Genomic DNA, 14623 nt, shown 5'->3' with positions numbered 1-14623 from the left:
GTCCACCCCTGCTCAGTTACACTGTACTGATGCGCGCGTGTGCCCATTCAGTCAGGAATCTATTGTTAAATTAAAACTTGTATCTCAGCCCCCTGGTAGTAAATTAGCAGGCTTGTGGGGGAGACTGGCACCGCACGGGCGCAAATTTCCACACACACGAGGGTGCAGGGAGGGGACGTGCGCAATGGAGACCAGTGGTGGGAGGAGGGTGGTGGTGGTGGTGGCGGCGGTCATCGAGGGGAGGGGGGAGGTCTGTATCGTCAGCTCAGAGTGTGGAGGGAGGGCCCGCCTTGTGGCTTCCTGGCCCCCTGCACCGGACGGGTGTATTATAGATGCGCATCCAAGCAGCCGGGCGGCGGGGGCCACTGGACGGGTGCAATGTGACGGGGGTCGGGAGAGACTGGGACACAGCCTTAACCGCGCGGAGGGAGGGTTTAACCATTAACCAGCATTAACCATTAAGGCAGCTGTGCAGAGCCGGTACCGTACATAAGGCGTGCGCACCGGCGTCCACGCCTCAGCCTGAGCGCGTTACCAGGAGGTGGAGGATACATCCAGCAGCCGGCCACGCGAAGTGCTTGTGCTGTTCATCACTCCGGTCTGTCCGCTTCTCCTCTCCGGGACTGCTGACACTGAAAGGTAACCGAGGAGCTTTTTATCTGACAACCTGCTGGACATTTAGCTGCTTGTTCATAGAACAGAGAGAGACCGGCTGTGACAGTCACGTAATCTAACGGAATGTGTCACTTGGCGACTCAAACAGCTCAGCACAGCTTGTACCCTAGGTGTGTGTACAGTATATGGTGATGATAGAGGATGGAAGATTCTGGTGCGTTTGCGTTTTTATTTTCAAGAGTTAAATACTCGTGGTGATAGTGGCAGTGACATGAGCCCGAGCCCGGTGTTGGAACAGAAAGCCCTCTGCCCTTGTTTAAATGAGCAGTAGAATAGAAAAGGAGGGCTCGTCTATTCAGCCCTGACCAGGGGAGCACTAATTTACGCCTTTGCCATGTTGGGTTCGGGTGGTATTGGTCCTGACTACTAAACAGAGGATTGTTTCAGCGGGGAAAGCCAAAGTCTATGTGCGGATGTCGCAACATGCAGGCGGATGAGAGCTGCGTCAGGTCAGCAGCAATCAGAGCAGAAGCAAGTAGATTGGCCTTCAAAATAAAAGTTTGTATTTATTTTGTTGAGTCAGGGCTGATGCACAGTTTGCTTCATGACATGTGTCTGTCGGGGGACTTAACATACTCTACCAGATTTGATGTTGTAGCTTTGATCACACACACTAGACATCCTCCTCGATCAGTCGTTGCTGATATAAGATCCAGGATATTTTATGGTGACATGCTGTGGTTAGAGAATGGAAAAGGGTGCTAGATGTACCAGCACTCTCTGTATGACTGGTAGAGACATAGATCTTCCCACATCTGTTCCCATGACAGTGTTAAAAAATGTTCCTTCATTTGACACTTTTGTTGCCTAAAAAGGAGTTGCACATTATCCCTATTGTCTGAGACGGTCTGAAAATATTAATTAACATTAACAGCTTCATCCCAAATCCGAAAACTGGAGTGCTATAGCTCAAATTTCTGTTGTGATCACTTGGGTATAAAAAACAAACAATCATTCTGTGGATCCACAAAATCAGGGTCCCATGCATTTTCTATGAAGCAGCTCCACACTTTGTACTTGATGACACCACAAGTTTGAGACTAACTTATCTGGTTTCTGGCTTTGACAGAAAGTAGCTCATGTTTAAATATATCGATTTAACTTTCTTAGACCATGGGGATAGCATACTGGCAAGGCTGTATCCATAACACTGAGAAGAGAGTCATTTATAAAGTTATTATTTTCCATAACACTTTATAAAAACTATCACAATATATATTAAAATGACTGCCTTGCATAGTGGAATTCTTAAATTAGGTGGTATTCCCCTTTAATTCCACTTCATTAATAAAATGGGTCTTTCAAATGAGATTTCAAAATCTGCTTTTTTCCTACTTCTATAGGGGTAAACACTAAAATGTAAATTTACTTTTGCTGTACATTTACTTTTGTCACTTTGAATTTGCCTGAGGATAACAAAGGCTGTGCTCATAATAGGGCCAGGGTATTTACTTTGAAAGATGTGACAGGAATTACTGTCTTTGCATTGTGGGTAACTGACATTAGTGTGACACTGTGTTACAGAGGATGTACTCAGCACCTCTGCTCATGGTAGCATATTTTTAGCTGCCGGGAGGAAATTAGGCGCTGAATGAAACTGTTTAAAACTCACTGTTGGTCTCTTCTCACTGCTGACACAGTGTCAGTGAGGAGTGAAGTGGGTTTCTGTTTGGCTTAGATGCTATATAGTCTATTGAAAGGACTGAGAGCATTTGAGATACTCAGAATGAACTTTATGGGAGTTTTTGATCATCTACTAATAAGTCTAAATATTTTTCAGGAGTGTAGCAGTTGCATTATATTAATGTAGTGAGTTTATGCTTTTTGTGTGTTATATATTTTTAAAATATTCCTGAAACATCAAGATATTTTTGGTTATACAATTTGCACATTAGCCTACATCCATCTAGGATTGCTGTTTTGTGATAAGGGAAATGCAAACTGCTAAAATGTCATTTTTTTCCAGGGAAAGGAAGCTTGAACAGCAGTTTTCAGCTCTTACATGTTGTCTTCTAGGCAATCCAAGCTCAGTTGTGCTGTAGTTAGCTGTTTTATTATGATTTAATTGTATTTCTGTATGGATAATGGCATCCACATTACATTGTCAGGAAACAGTCTTGATCTGCTACCTACTGATATTCTGAAATTAACCTGGAATGGAAGGGAAAGATGTTTAAATGTAAAACTGCATAATGAATGAATCTGTTCTCTTCCCAGGTGACTGTCCACTCTGGTTGGAGAGGTACTTTCCGAAAGCTGTAATTCAATCTTCATACTGCAGACCTTTAAATATCTCCCAGGAAAACCTCCCAGCAGCCACGTGGTGTAAGGTGAGACCTTCCCAGCCCGGTACACTCAACAGTCTGACATGACCAGTGGGCAGAGAGCATAACCAGTCTGTGCTGCAATCTGGGTACTTCAGACCTCTGATTTTATGTTTTCTTTAGCTTATGCTGAACTGTTGACAAGTGACTGGAGGGGATTTCTGTGGTGAGTCCCCAAACCTGTTGTTTTCCTTTCTTTTCTGTTTTGAACCAGTATGCTTTCTTCTTTTTTTCGCTGGCCTACCCTGAGCACCTTGCAGTGAATGGAGAACCTACTGGTTCTGCTCCCGAAGCACCGACAGGAACACGGGCTTTGCAGACACACGGCTGCATGTGCCTTGCTGCAGGTTTTTTCCTACAGTGCAGTTTTCTCCTGGTCTTTAGTAGCGACCCCCACTCCCAGTAAGCCTCTTTAATGGGATAAATCAATTGGACTGATCAGGTTCAAAACCAGATCAGGTGGACCGTTCCATTCTGACTTCCCCAAAACTGTTAGGCCAAGGTAACCTGACCTTTTCTTGTCAAGCACATTGTCTTCCCAAGGCTTCCGCATGGTACTTTGGTCGAAAGAACAAGACAAACTCCCTGACATCGACATGTCCTCCGGGGACATTGAGGTGAAAAAGGAGGGAGGCCTCCAGACCCCGGCCCTCCTCAACTCCAACTGCTCCATCCACCCGGTGATCCTTACAAAGGGCCCCGAGGAGGTGAGCCCAGGGTCCGGGGGTGAGTTCGAACTCACAGAGGTCACAACATTCACCGAGAGGGCCGGTGAGACTGGGGAGGATGAGGAGAGGGCGGAGATTGTGGTGGCGTTGGACTGCCGGGCCAACGCCAAAGGTCAGCGGGAGGAGGACGCTCTGCTGGAGAACGCAAGCCAGAGCAACGAGAGTGATGACACCAGCATCGACCACAGCCCAGAACCACCGGCACCCCTCAAGGAGACCTCCTTCTCCATTGGCCTGCAGGTGGTGTTCCCCTTCCTGCTGGCCGGGTTCGGGACAGTGGCAGCTGGAATGGTGCTAGACATTGTCCAGGTGAGTGATCCCAATATATTCTATAGAGTGAGCACACAACATATATTTATGAATGTCCTTGGCTCTGATTCTAATTAGTAAATGGTCATTTTCAACATAACCTCACACAATGGTTCGTATGAAATCCTGTGAATTAGTGTTCCACAAATAACGTTAGGTCCTTAATGCAAAGTTAAGTGATTAAAGTGTAGTACAGAAGTTCGGTTTAGGCAAGTAATGTTACCATAGTTGGGTTTGGTAAAGGAAGATGTTATAAATGACACTTTGGTATCACAGGATACCTAGATTCAGATGTCTAGAAACACTCATTCAACTTCAATCCAGTGAGCTGTCTCCACTTTATTCCCTTTTCTCACAGTCCGTTACCTCTGATAAACAACGGGAGCTACGTCTTATTTGAACCCCCCGGTAAAGTTAATCTGACGTGTCACAGTTGTGCCTCTGATCAGAGCCGGTGCTCCAGGCGTGTGTGCGGAGTCGCACTGTGGGATGGGCCCCGGGAGTGTTTGAATGAACTGGTTTAACAAGCCCCGCTCGCCTAAGCATGCGTCTGTCACTGTGCTGCCGGCCTTATCTGACAGCATGCGTTTGGGGATGGGTGGGGCAGCCGTCACACACCGTGGGGCTATTTACATAACCTTTCTCACCTCTAAGGCCTGCCTGTCCTCAGGGCTGGCACATGCCGGTACCGTGTGTTTTAATATACGTCACACACCCTTCTGTTTGAAATCTAACTTGCTTTAATAGAAACAAGAATAGAAGGTGCTAATTGTAGTGCAGTGTGTAGCCAGAGTAACAACTCGGCCTCCAGGAAAAGATATGACTACTCTTTTTCCTTCTTTTCCTGTTGGCACACTGTAGCAGTCGTCGTCAATGTGCAGTGTAGAAATGCAGACTAAAGTCATGCTAACAGGTCATATATTTCTTTAAAGTCAGCTTGTGATGCAGATAAAGCTGGAGGTGTCAGGCTGCCAGGAGACCAGTCCCAGCACATTGTGTACACGCATACTGATGCCAGCATGGCGGACCCCAGGAGCTCAGCACATTGAGGAAGCAAAAGAGGCAGGGGAATGAGTGTACTTTCTCTGAGCACCTGAAACGGCAGCTGTCGAGCTAGAGTCAGAGTGAAAACAAAATGCAATGTCAAAGCCTCTATTACCGTGTGGTTAGGTATCGTCACTAAACCAGGAATGCAGAGGTTTGAGGTCAAAGTTTTCATGCTGCCTCAACTTAGGCACCATGCTGCTGCAGTCTCTCCAATTTCCAAAACACTCAGCACACCATTCCTTTAGAGGTGAGGCTGGGAAAGAGGAGACATAGAAGGTGCAGGGCCTTGTCTTTCCCTTCTAGTCAGCCATGCTTGTTCCTGTGGGTAAACCTTGAGGAAATGCTTGCAGTGAGATGCAAGGGGAGGTCATCCTGAAACCATTTCAGCTGAGCATCTAGCAGGGTTGTCTCGCTGCCTAATTCCCCTTCGATGACACTGAAACGCTAACTCAGCTAATCCCCCCCTGTCCTTGCAGGAAGGTAATTGTCTAACTCTCTCTCAGCCTCTCTCCCTCTCTCCCTCTCTCCCTGGTTTGGTCAGACTGAACCAGTTCTCTGCTAAATGTAAGCTTGCAAACTATAACACGCTAGAGCCTTCATTTCATGTGTCTGTCTGGTCTGCAGTTTTGAAGTTGCGGCTTGGACCGGTGCATGACTTGGCTTTTTGCATCACTCTCTATAAGGCTTCTTTGAAATGTGACCTCTTTGGTAACTTTGACTATGGACAGCACACACACAGAGCTCATGGCCTCATTCCCACTCAGGGTTGGCCTAGAAAAGACAGTCCAGGCTGGTATAGAGAAGTGAGACGTCTGCATAGTTCTGCTTAGTGACTTGGCAGCAGAATGACCTAAAACTGTCCGTCAGTCTCCCCCAGCCAGGGCTAGAAACTTGGGGCTCTGAGGGTGATCGGCTCACTTTGGTTACGCAGTAAAGGTTAGGTGTGGTTCGTAAAGGTCATGGGGTGCTAGTTTTCCTGGAAATGCCAGTGTCAAAAGCCAAATTGCTGATTTGTTATCAGTCACAAGACAATTTTAGATTCTAAAACTTACGGTTTCTTCCTCTGCGCAACAAACCAAGAATGCAAAAAAACTTGTTTGTAATATTTTTTTTCTCAAATGAAATGAATCATGTGTATGTCTGCCTCAGTATCTAGCCATCTGTCCAGCGCCAAAACCAAGAAGTGGGACACAGCTTCAGCCTAAAAAACAAACAGTCTAAAAATACAGGCACTAGTAAACAGGAAATCGTAGTCGACACAATGGTTTAACACCAGCCAAGCCCTCGCTGCCCACCAGACACCATTTTGGTCCAACCACATCCACTTGCCTGGTTTTCCACTGTGAAACCAGAGTGTGGGCTTCTTCCCTCAGACTGAATCATCATTCCAGCTACTACTGGTTTCCAACCCCAGAGTCGTTCACTGGACAAATCTGATGCTCAAATTGTATACATCATAAGTATTCCATTTTATCCCAGGATTTTCCTAAACAATGCCACCAAACTATGAAACGTATGAGGAACAAGTGCAAGTATTTTTAAACTTTCATTGGTGTCCAACAATTTGTTTTAGCCCTTCTATTCATATTGGTCATTTCCTTCAGCCAAAGGTATTATGTCCTGACAATCATTAACAACATATCAGCTCACAACTATTAACACCTCATGCTATCCCAGACAGCTACTTGGTTAGGATGAGTGATAAAGATAGAAAGGATTAACAGGTTATAATGCTTTTGTGTTGTCCCAAACCCTGGCTAATCTTTCACTCTGTCCAGAATCCTCATGAATCCATGGAGGGTCCCGTGTCACTTATTTACACTCCCCCTGGTCAGATAGTTCAAGCTTTACCCTTAACCTCCCTCATCTGGTCTCTGGACACCAGCAGTCCACATCGCTGGCCTCTTTAGGTCTTAGCTTAGGGGCTGATCATACTTTTTGTGTACATGTCTGGGAGATTCAGTGCTTCCAATGACAACTTTTCACCTGAATGCTCATTAGCATGTGTGTCACTAGTAACTTTACTCTTCATCCAGATCTTGGAATCCGCCAACTCCACAGAGTTCAAGTTGACTAATTCGTCAATCAATTCAGTTAAAATAAAAAACAACCATTGAGCGCCGTAGGGGGACTAACAATGAGCCAATCAGTACCACAGACAGGACTAACGCTATTGTCAAGCTGTTGCCAAGCATTCTTAAGCTGTGTGCCGGAACCAATGGGGAGTAAATAACAACAATGATGACCACAATGGCTATAAACAAGGAAGATGCTGCCATAAAGGCTGTTCTAGATTAACATGTCTCCTCAGTATCAGCCAACATTGTAGTTAGTTTTTACTTTGCTCCTTTCCATTCTTAAAACTCTAAGAACATAGTGACATACTTAGCTTGTATGTTAGCATGGCTACACATCAGTGTGGACTTAAAATGATGTTAGATTCAGACAAATACATTGCTCTTTAGTGATTGGTTAAGGAAAATCAAATCCCACCATGGAAATAACTTACTGTGGAAGCAATGTCAAACTGATTAGAGTTGTTCCAATACAATTCCAGAATTGGAAATGCCTCCAATACTGTCTGAATGCTGGATCGGGCATCAGTAGCTACGCAGGTCCATGCACCAATCCGATACCACGCAAATCATTGATTAAGTACAGTGTAGTTTTACACCTGGATAAAACAGAAGTTTTCTCATTAATCAATTTTACTTTGCAGCTGTAAAACAGTAGCCTAGACAGAAAGTTGTGCTGTGCAGCCACTGGCAATACTGTTTCAGAGCGGCAAAGAAGTTCTGCTAAATTGTTTAACGTTAGCTGTGGCAATATGTCAACAAGTTGGCAATATTTTACACTGGGTGGAAGTTCTATGGCATTCATTCCCTGCATTCATTTGATTGTGGTTCACAAACAGTTTAACCTGAGCCATGCCATACATCAATGATAGCAATCATTTGTCATTCATACAGGGTTAGTAATTTTTTTTAACACAGTAGTATCAGATCAGTTCTGGGTATGGGCCGATACACAAGTTCAGGTTGGGAATTGATATTGGGAAGGGAAGAGATGGTATCGGAACATCTCTACTGAAGATGGAAATGGAGTGTAATGAGTTGACAATTTAGGCAATTGAATGCCAATAAGGTCTTGCTGCATAGCTGATGTTCATCTTTCAGGTTCAGCTCCAGCACGTCCAGTACTTTTGGCCCCAGCTATGATAGTTTTACCCTTCATGGCATGTGTTTGCACACGAGGTTGGACCCGAGCTGTCCCATCCATTGAAACAGACACCACCTGAAGTAGTTTCTGTGACGCTGCCGGAGTTGCGTTGACGTTGTATGCCATCAGTTATAACTTCCTACTTAGTACAGCAAGTACAGTGATCACAAATATAATTGGGCCATGTTACTCAACCGGGCAACCCGGCCCTTGTGGGGCTTGCATACCAGAGCTCCTATAGGTCTGTACACAGAGGTACTGGGGTTGTCCAGTAGAGTTCCTGGAACCAAGGAGGTGGCCGTGAGGAGGGAGGGCTTGCTTGGCTTGGAGCCAGTGTTCCATGGAGACAACAACATATATCACCACAGGGGAGGCAAAGAGGGAGATAGGGGAGTGAGACAGAAGTAGAAGAGAGAAGAGGGGGAGAAAGCTTGAAAACATGCGGCTGTGAAATAAGAGAGGAGTGCTCACAGAGGTGCTCACAAGGCTGCTGGGTTGGCAGAAGGCAGTGAGCCAAGCTGAGGGGCTGGCTGTTGGAAAGGAGCTCTGCTTGGCCTGGTGACAGCAAGGGGATAGACAGAGGGAGTTTAACCCGCACTGGAGTTTTGGTGCCACGCCTACTAATACAACACACAGTGAACTGCAGACGACACCCCTTCTCAGTGCTGTACATCTGGATGCACAGTGGGAGCAACATAGAGAAACAGAAACACAAGCTAGCTGGTGTGAGAAATGCAGGCCAGCAGTGTTTGTATGTAGCTTCAGTGTCAGCTACTCCTCTATTTTCCTCCCCTCGTCTATTTTCTCCTACGCTTTTCTTTTCTGTGTCAGCCTCGGTGAATATTGATTCAGCTCTGGGCAGGCTGGACTGTAAGTGCTGAGGGCCTGTGGGACTGGCCCCAAAGATAAGCACTTTTACTGGAGATAGGTCGATGGCCACAGCCTCAGCAATAGCGTTGTCTCTGGCCAGTAAACCACAAACCTGCCATCACTGCATGAACTCTAATGGGGGCACAGCAGAGTGAAGCACTTCATGACGGTGACAAGCCCAGAGACTCACAGGGAACCTACCTCTTAAGGGCTGGCCAGCAGCCAGGGAGGAGGTTGTCAAGGGTCAGGTCTAATAACACCAACTATAAATTTCATTGAAGGCCATATACTTGGATCTGGATGCATAGCTGAGCAGACACGTTCTCTTGCATGTGCTAAACAGGATTTGTGAGTCTCTCAAGCAAGCCCACCACCTGCCCAGGTTGCCCTTTAGATTTAGCTGGCTTAGCTCTTGGCTGACTTTGGTTCTGGGGTTAATACATTAAGCAAAATATATTGTTTTATGCTGAGGTTGGCTAAGCAGCAAGGCCACACAGGGTGGTGATTGTCCTAATGCTAAAAAAAGCTTTAGTGATTTGCCATACTTAACTGGATTTGTTGTTAGTATTTCCATCTTGGTGCATGATATAATATGGGTTCTCTATCATCATGGTGCTATTGTGCCATTTTATTTCACTTTCACCTGTTTACGCCTGACATTATGTTCATTTTAGCCAAATTCAGTTTTGGTGAGGGGGTGTCCACTGTACGTCATTTTCAGTCAATGCAGGACCTGGGGTAGTGATTGCTTTGAGCACCTTACTTAGCATTTTTACAGCAATCATAGAAACATGAGATGTTATTTCCTGAAGTTGACTTAGAACAACATGTAGTCTACATTTCCGTCCATGTCATCCATGCATTGTGCCATTTTTCTTCTGCTGCTTTTCATGGGTCAGACCTTTAAATCACTGAACAAATCAAATGTGTGGACAGCAATTAAGAGGTCTGGAACAAGGCTAGAAACTCTAAAATATCTTAAAAGAGAACATGACTTAGAACTTTATACTTACATAAAAGGTCACTCCTGCAGAGAAGGATTATAGAGTAATTATGAAGATAGAGGATTCCACATTAGTGTAAACCACCCATGTTTTTTGACACGAATATCAAAGGTTCTATACACAGCATGCAGACCATCGTCCACCCCCCAGTTTCCATTTACTATTAGCTCTGTCAGCAATGTTGCTGCTGTTAGCATCATTAGCTGCTAGCCCCTGGCTCAGCCACCTCCATGTTGAGAGCTGTATGCAGGCAATCCCAGCTCAGACTCTGACTCAAAGATGTGCTCTGAATGTATTACATTTTTGCTTTAAGTAATAACATTATTATCATAACTAGTCATTTGTAATACACAATTTTAATGGGATGAGGCAGCCCACTCTCCTTGTGTTAAATGAAGATTGGTGGGTAAAGGTGAAAGAGAATGGGGAGAATGGGAGCCAGAAGAGGAGGATGATAAATCATTTCAGCATGAAGTCCCAGTGACCTTGATCTTGTTAGAGGAGAGCAGAGAGCTAAAATGATACATAGTGTTAAAGGTCTGTAGAGACACACTATCTGGTCCATCATACAGGTCTGGTTTCACCACTGAATCAATATTAAAGAACAAGGTCGCACAGGCTATCTGCTCCCAACTAAGGATAGATTCTATGTATGTATGTGACACTGTGAGTGCACTGTGCCTCTGTCAATCTAATATGTCCTGTTTTAATGTGGCAGTATGTTCATTATGTCCATGTTGTGTTACTGACATTACATGGTGGTCGTTACAGCACTGGACGGTGTTTACGAATGTGTCAGAGGTGTTCATCCTGGTTCCAGCACTGCTGGGGCTCAAAGGCAACCTGGAGATGACGCTGGCCTCCAGACTTTCCACAGCGGTAAGAAATGTGTGTGTGAGAAAGTGTGTGTCTGTGTGTTTGTGAGGTTTTACCTTCATCTCAGATATTTTCTAGTCATCCCAGAGTATCAAGTTTACTGTATGTCCTACCAGAAGTGCCACTGGTTGTATTCTATCTTATTATTCTATATAAAAAATAAATCATCTTATCTGTGAAGTAGAAGTAGCCAGTGTATAACACAGCAAATGTCTCTGATTCTAACCTTGGAGATTTGTTTCAATTGATTGTGGTTGTGTAAAGTGTGAAGTTAACTATCTCGTATTGCCTGGCAAACCCTGTCAGACCCATGAAAGCAGATTGCTCCTGGGGTCGGAGGTCATATTGACAAATGTGACCTTGGTTTCGGACAAACTGATAGAAACATTCCTGTCCCATTCTTTGTTTTTTAACATTTTCTGTGGCCATGCAGCCTGTTCACCTCAGCACACAGGTTGGCTTTATCTGAATATGTAGTTCACCTCAAACATCCACTGAATAGCAAGAAATTATTTCACCAATATATATTTTGCATATACTAATTTTAACTAGCAGTTAAAATAGTCAGCATGTTCAATCCTATATGCTGGTTTAGTCAAATGGTGTCGTAGTTGACAGACAGTATATAAAGTAGATAATTAAATAACATAATGCTGATTGGGCTTCTGCTCATATTAATGTCACAGTATCTGTGCTTGTGAGAAGCTTACTGTATTTGATTCAACCAGATTGGTCTCAGTGGGCCTGTAAGCTTCTCTTAGCAAGAGGAGCAGGCTTCTTGTCTTTAATTGGCTTTTTAAAAATAAAACCAATTTTTTGAATTTGTATTATGGTGTGGTTCTTGTATTGTTATAACTAGCTGACTTGCTGGCTATCCATATTCACAGTTTAGACGGTTAAATGGTGTTGTTATCTGGCTGCAGCTACACTGAGCTCTTGGCTGTAACGCTTCACTCTGAGCTAACGTGGCCATTGTATAGTCTTAAGGGTCAATGACCTGGCAACATTGCTGACCAGAGGTTTGCAGCACACCCTACAGTTATGAAGGCATGAGGGAATTAGTCCAGTATTGCTCTTAAGCGCACCAATCCTCACATTCTTTCCACTGGCCTGTGGGAAACAGGTGACGAAGCTGATTAGCATTGCTAACAGTTGCCCACCCTGCACGGGGAGCTCAACCCAGCCACAAAATAATCTATCCTAACAAGATATTTAGAATTACACTCACAGTTTTCATGCCTTGGAACACACTAATTATCTACCCTGACGTCATTAAGTTGCCTTAAATTGCTTATGATGACAGTTTAAAAATGTTTCGTCATCATAGCCCCTATGTCCTCACTACTTTTCAACACAAAGTGATGCCCTTGCTCAAATGTCTATAGTATGCTACACTGCCCAGTTGCCAAAGAAAATGTCAGCATGGTACGTTTCTGCAAACCACAGTTTTGTTACATTTGTACATTTCATACATTTCGTATCAACATTTCTAAAGTGGCATATTATATGAGCTGACTCTGTCATTGGGAGGTGGAGAGGATGGTGGATGGCGCAACACCAAGATGAGATGCCTGCCAAGCTGCCCATAAACAACAAAACCATTTCTTTTTAGTGAGTCACTGCTGTGTTTTTAGCAGCTTATTAGGCTCCAAACACGGGTGTTTTTATAGCAACCCGTTCCTGTTTTCCCAGGCGTGAATGTGCCCCCAAAACTGGGAATTTCAAGATGAACATGACCTTTTTTAACCATAACCAAGTGGTTTTTGTGTCTAAATTCAACCACATGTTAACCCCAGTGTTGGTGAAACATAAAGTTTTATCTGCTACATAATAATGTATGAATGAAACATATTTGTGTTTGGCAGAAATGTACAAAGCAAATATTTTATCTGGGGATTGGGTTGTGCTATGACAAATCCACAATTGTCACAAAGTTTCCAAATCCTAAAAGCATCAACTATATTGAGTAGTAGAACAGTAATTACCAACATTATGTGATTCGGTTAAGGTCATATTATTGTATAATTGATAAGCAAGTTGACATTGTCCACATTTACACTTGAAAATTGAAAATATCTATTAGTAGTAGCTACAGCAAAACGTTCAGTTGAGACTTTAATGTTAAGACCTGCATGCACATCACTGTCAGTATCATGTTGCTTAATGTTGCACTTTATAGACATATATGTAGCTCAAATATATCTTTTTCAGTTTTTCAAAATAAAAGACCAAATCCTGGCTGTAGATAAAGTGGAACTGAGAGTGACAGTATTTAAGTTGAATATTTGACGAGACACCACTGTTGATTTTTTTGTTCCAGTTGTTCTCAGTTAGTTTTATGTTTAACTTTACATAATTACTTCCGTATTCAGTCACAGTGTCACAGATGTGATGGTGAATCAATGCCAGATTAGGAAGTAGATTCAACAATGTTTCACAAATTCTTCAACACTGATTTAACAAATTGTCAGTGGTTGTTGTTTGGCTACGATATTAAATCCGGAGCCTGTGTGGCTCTTTTCAACGTAACAATGTCTTGACATAAATGACCTTAACATACAACATACAAATTATGATATAAGTTAATTTTACACGGAGCAGCTTGACGCAACTTGTGTTCGAAATGGTTTCATAGTTTGGAGTTCAGTACAAAAGGATTCTCACATCCATCATCACAAAGTAGGCCAGAGTCTGGTGCCTGTCCTGAGACATTACCGTTAGCTCTCTGCTGGCTGGCCCCAGCAGGACCACGTTTCTTTCCATGCCGTCGCTAATTATGAGCAGATTAAGACCACTGTAAGTTTCCTAATGCGCTTATTACTGGAAAAAAAATAATGTAATCCCTGGGACGGGCTGGCTGTAGTTTGAGTTTTCACTTCACATGACCGTGTTTCCTTTCTGATTTTTTTTTCTTTCTTTTGAACCTCTTTGTCTTTGAATATGTCATTGAAATGAGTCTTGTCTTTGTAATTTCTCATAATTATTTATTTGAAAAAAGAAAATAAGCAGTTTTTTCTCACCTTGTCTTATCCCCTCTCATGTCATTGATTATATGTATTTGGGTAATGATACTTTATGGATTAGTGGAACTTGCGTTGCAACTGTTTCCAAATTGCAAAAAATGACAGCATTGCCCACACTGTAATCAGAGATTACAACCACTACAAAATCCTACTTTATCCTAATTTCTTAGATGTTTCAACATATTCACGTATGTTCAGGCTCCAACCGCATAAACAACAGATTTTCTCTGAAGTGAACGAGTTGAGAATGAATGGTATTATTCAACTGAAAAACATAGTGATGCTTTGAATCGTATTTTAGCTTTTCATCTGTCTTATGTCATCCGTGAATCACTTTCACAACATTCACCCTGCTCCATCTCTGTGATGATCCAAACATCACTAATCCAATCGCCCACACACACAAACACACCCAAAGCTGAGGACTTGGCGTCTCCATCGCACATCATCACATAACACCAGGCGACGCTTCTGCGAATTTCTGAGCTCATCTGTGGGCTGAATCGGTTTGCATATTGTTGCTCTAACAAGGAATTATGCTATGAGTT

The 14623-nt window shown here is 43.5% G+C and overlaps 1 protein-coding gene across 2 annotated transcripts in view; it reads left to right on the top strand.

The window, feature by feature from the left end:
* Positions 1 to 310: 310 nt before the first annotated feature.
* slc41a1 (solute carrier family 41 member 1) overlaps positions 311 to 14623 on the top strand; it is a 33003-nt gene continuing 18690 nt past the window's right edge. Inside the window, exons 1-3 of one of the 2 annotated variants that reach the window (XM_050037929.1) lie at positions 311 to 639; positions 2893 to 4036; positions 10948 to 11055. In XM_050037929.1, coding sequence (XP_049893886.1) covers positions 3551 to 4036; positions 10948 to 11055 — 594 coding nt within the window. In that variant the 5' untranslated portion in view covers positions 311 to 639; positions 2893 to 3550. The remainder of the gene's footprint in view (positions 640 to 2892; positions 4037 to 10947; positions 11056 to 14623) is intronic. The other variant, XM_050037930.1, reaches the window with a different exon arrangement.

The sequence above is a fragment of the Epinephelus moara genome, chromosome 24 (assembly GCF_006386435.1).
Source record: "Epinephelus moara isolate mb chromosome 24, YSFRI_EMoa_1.0, whole genome shotgun sequence".
In the NCBI taxonomy this organism is placed as follows: Eukaryota; Metazoa; Chordata; class Actinopteri; order Perciformes; family Serranidae; genus Epinephelus; species Epinephelus moara.
This window is presented reverse-complemented; position numbering and strand designations above follow the sequence as displayed.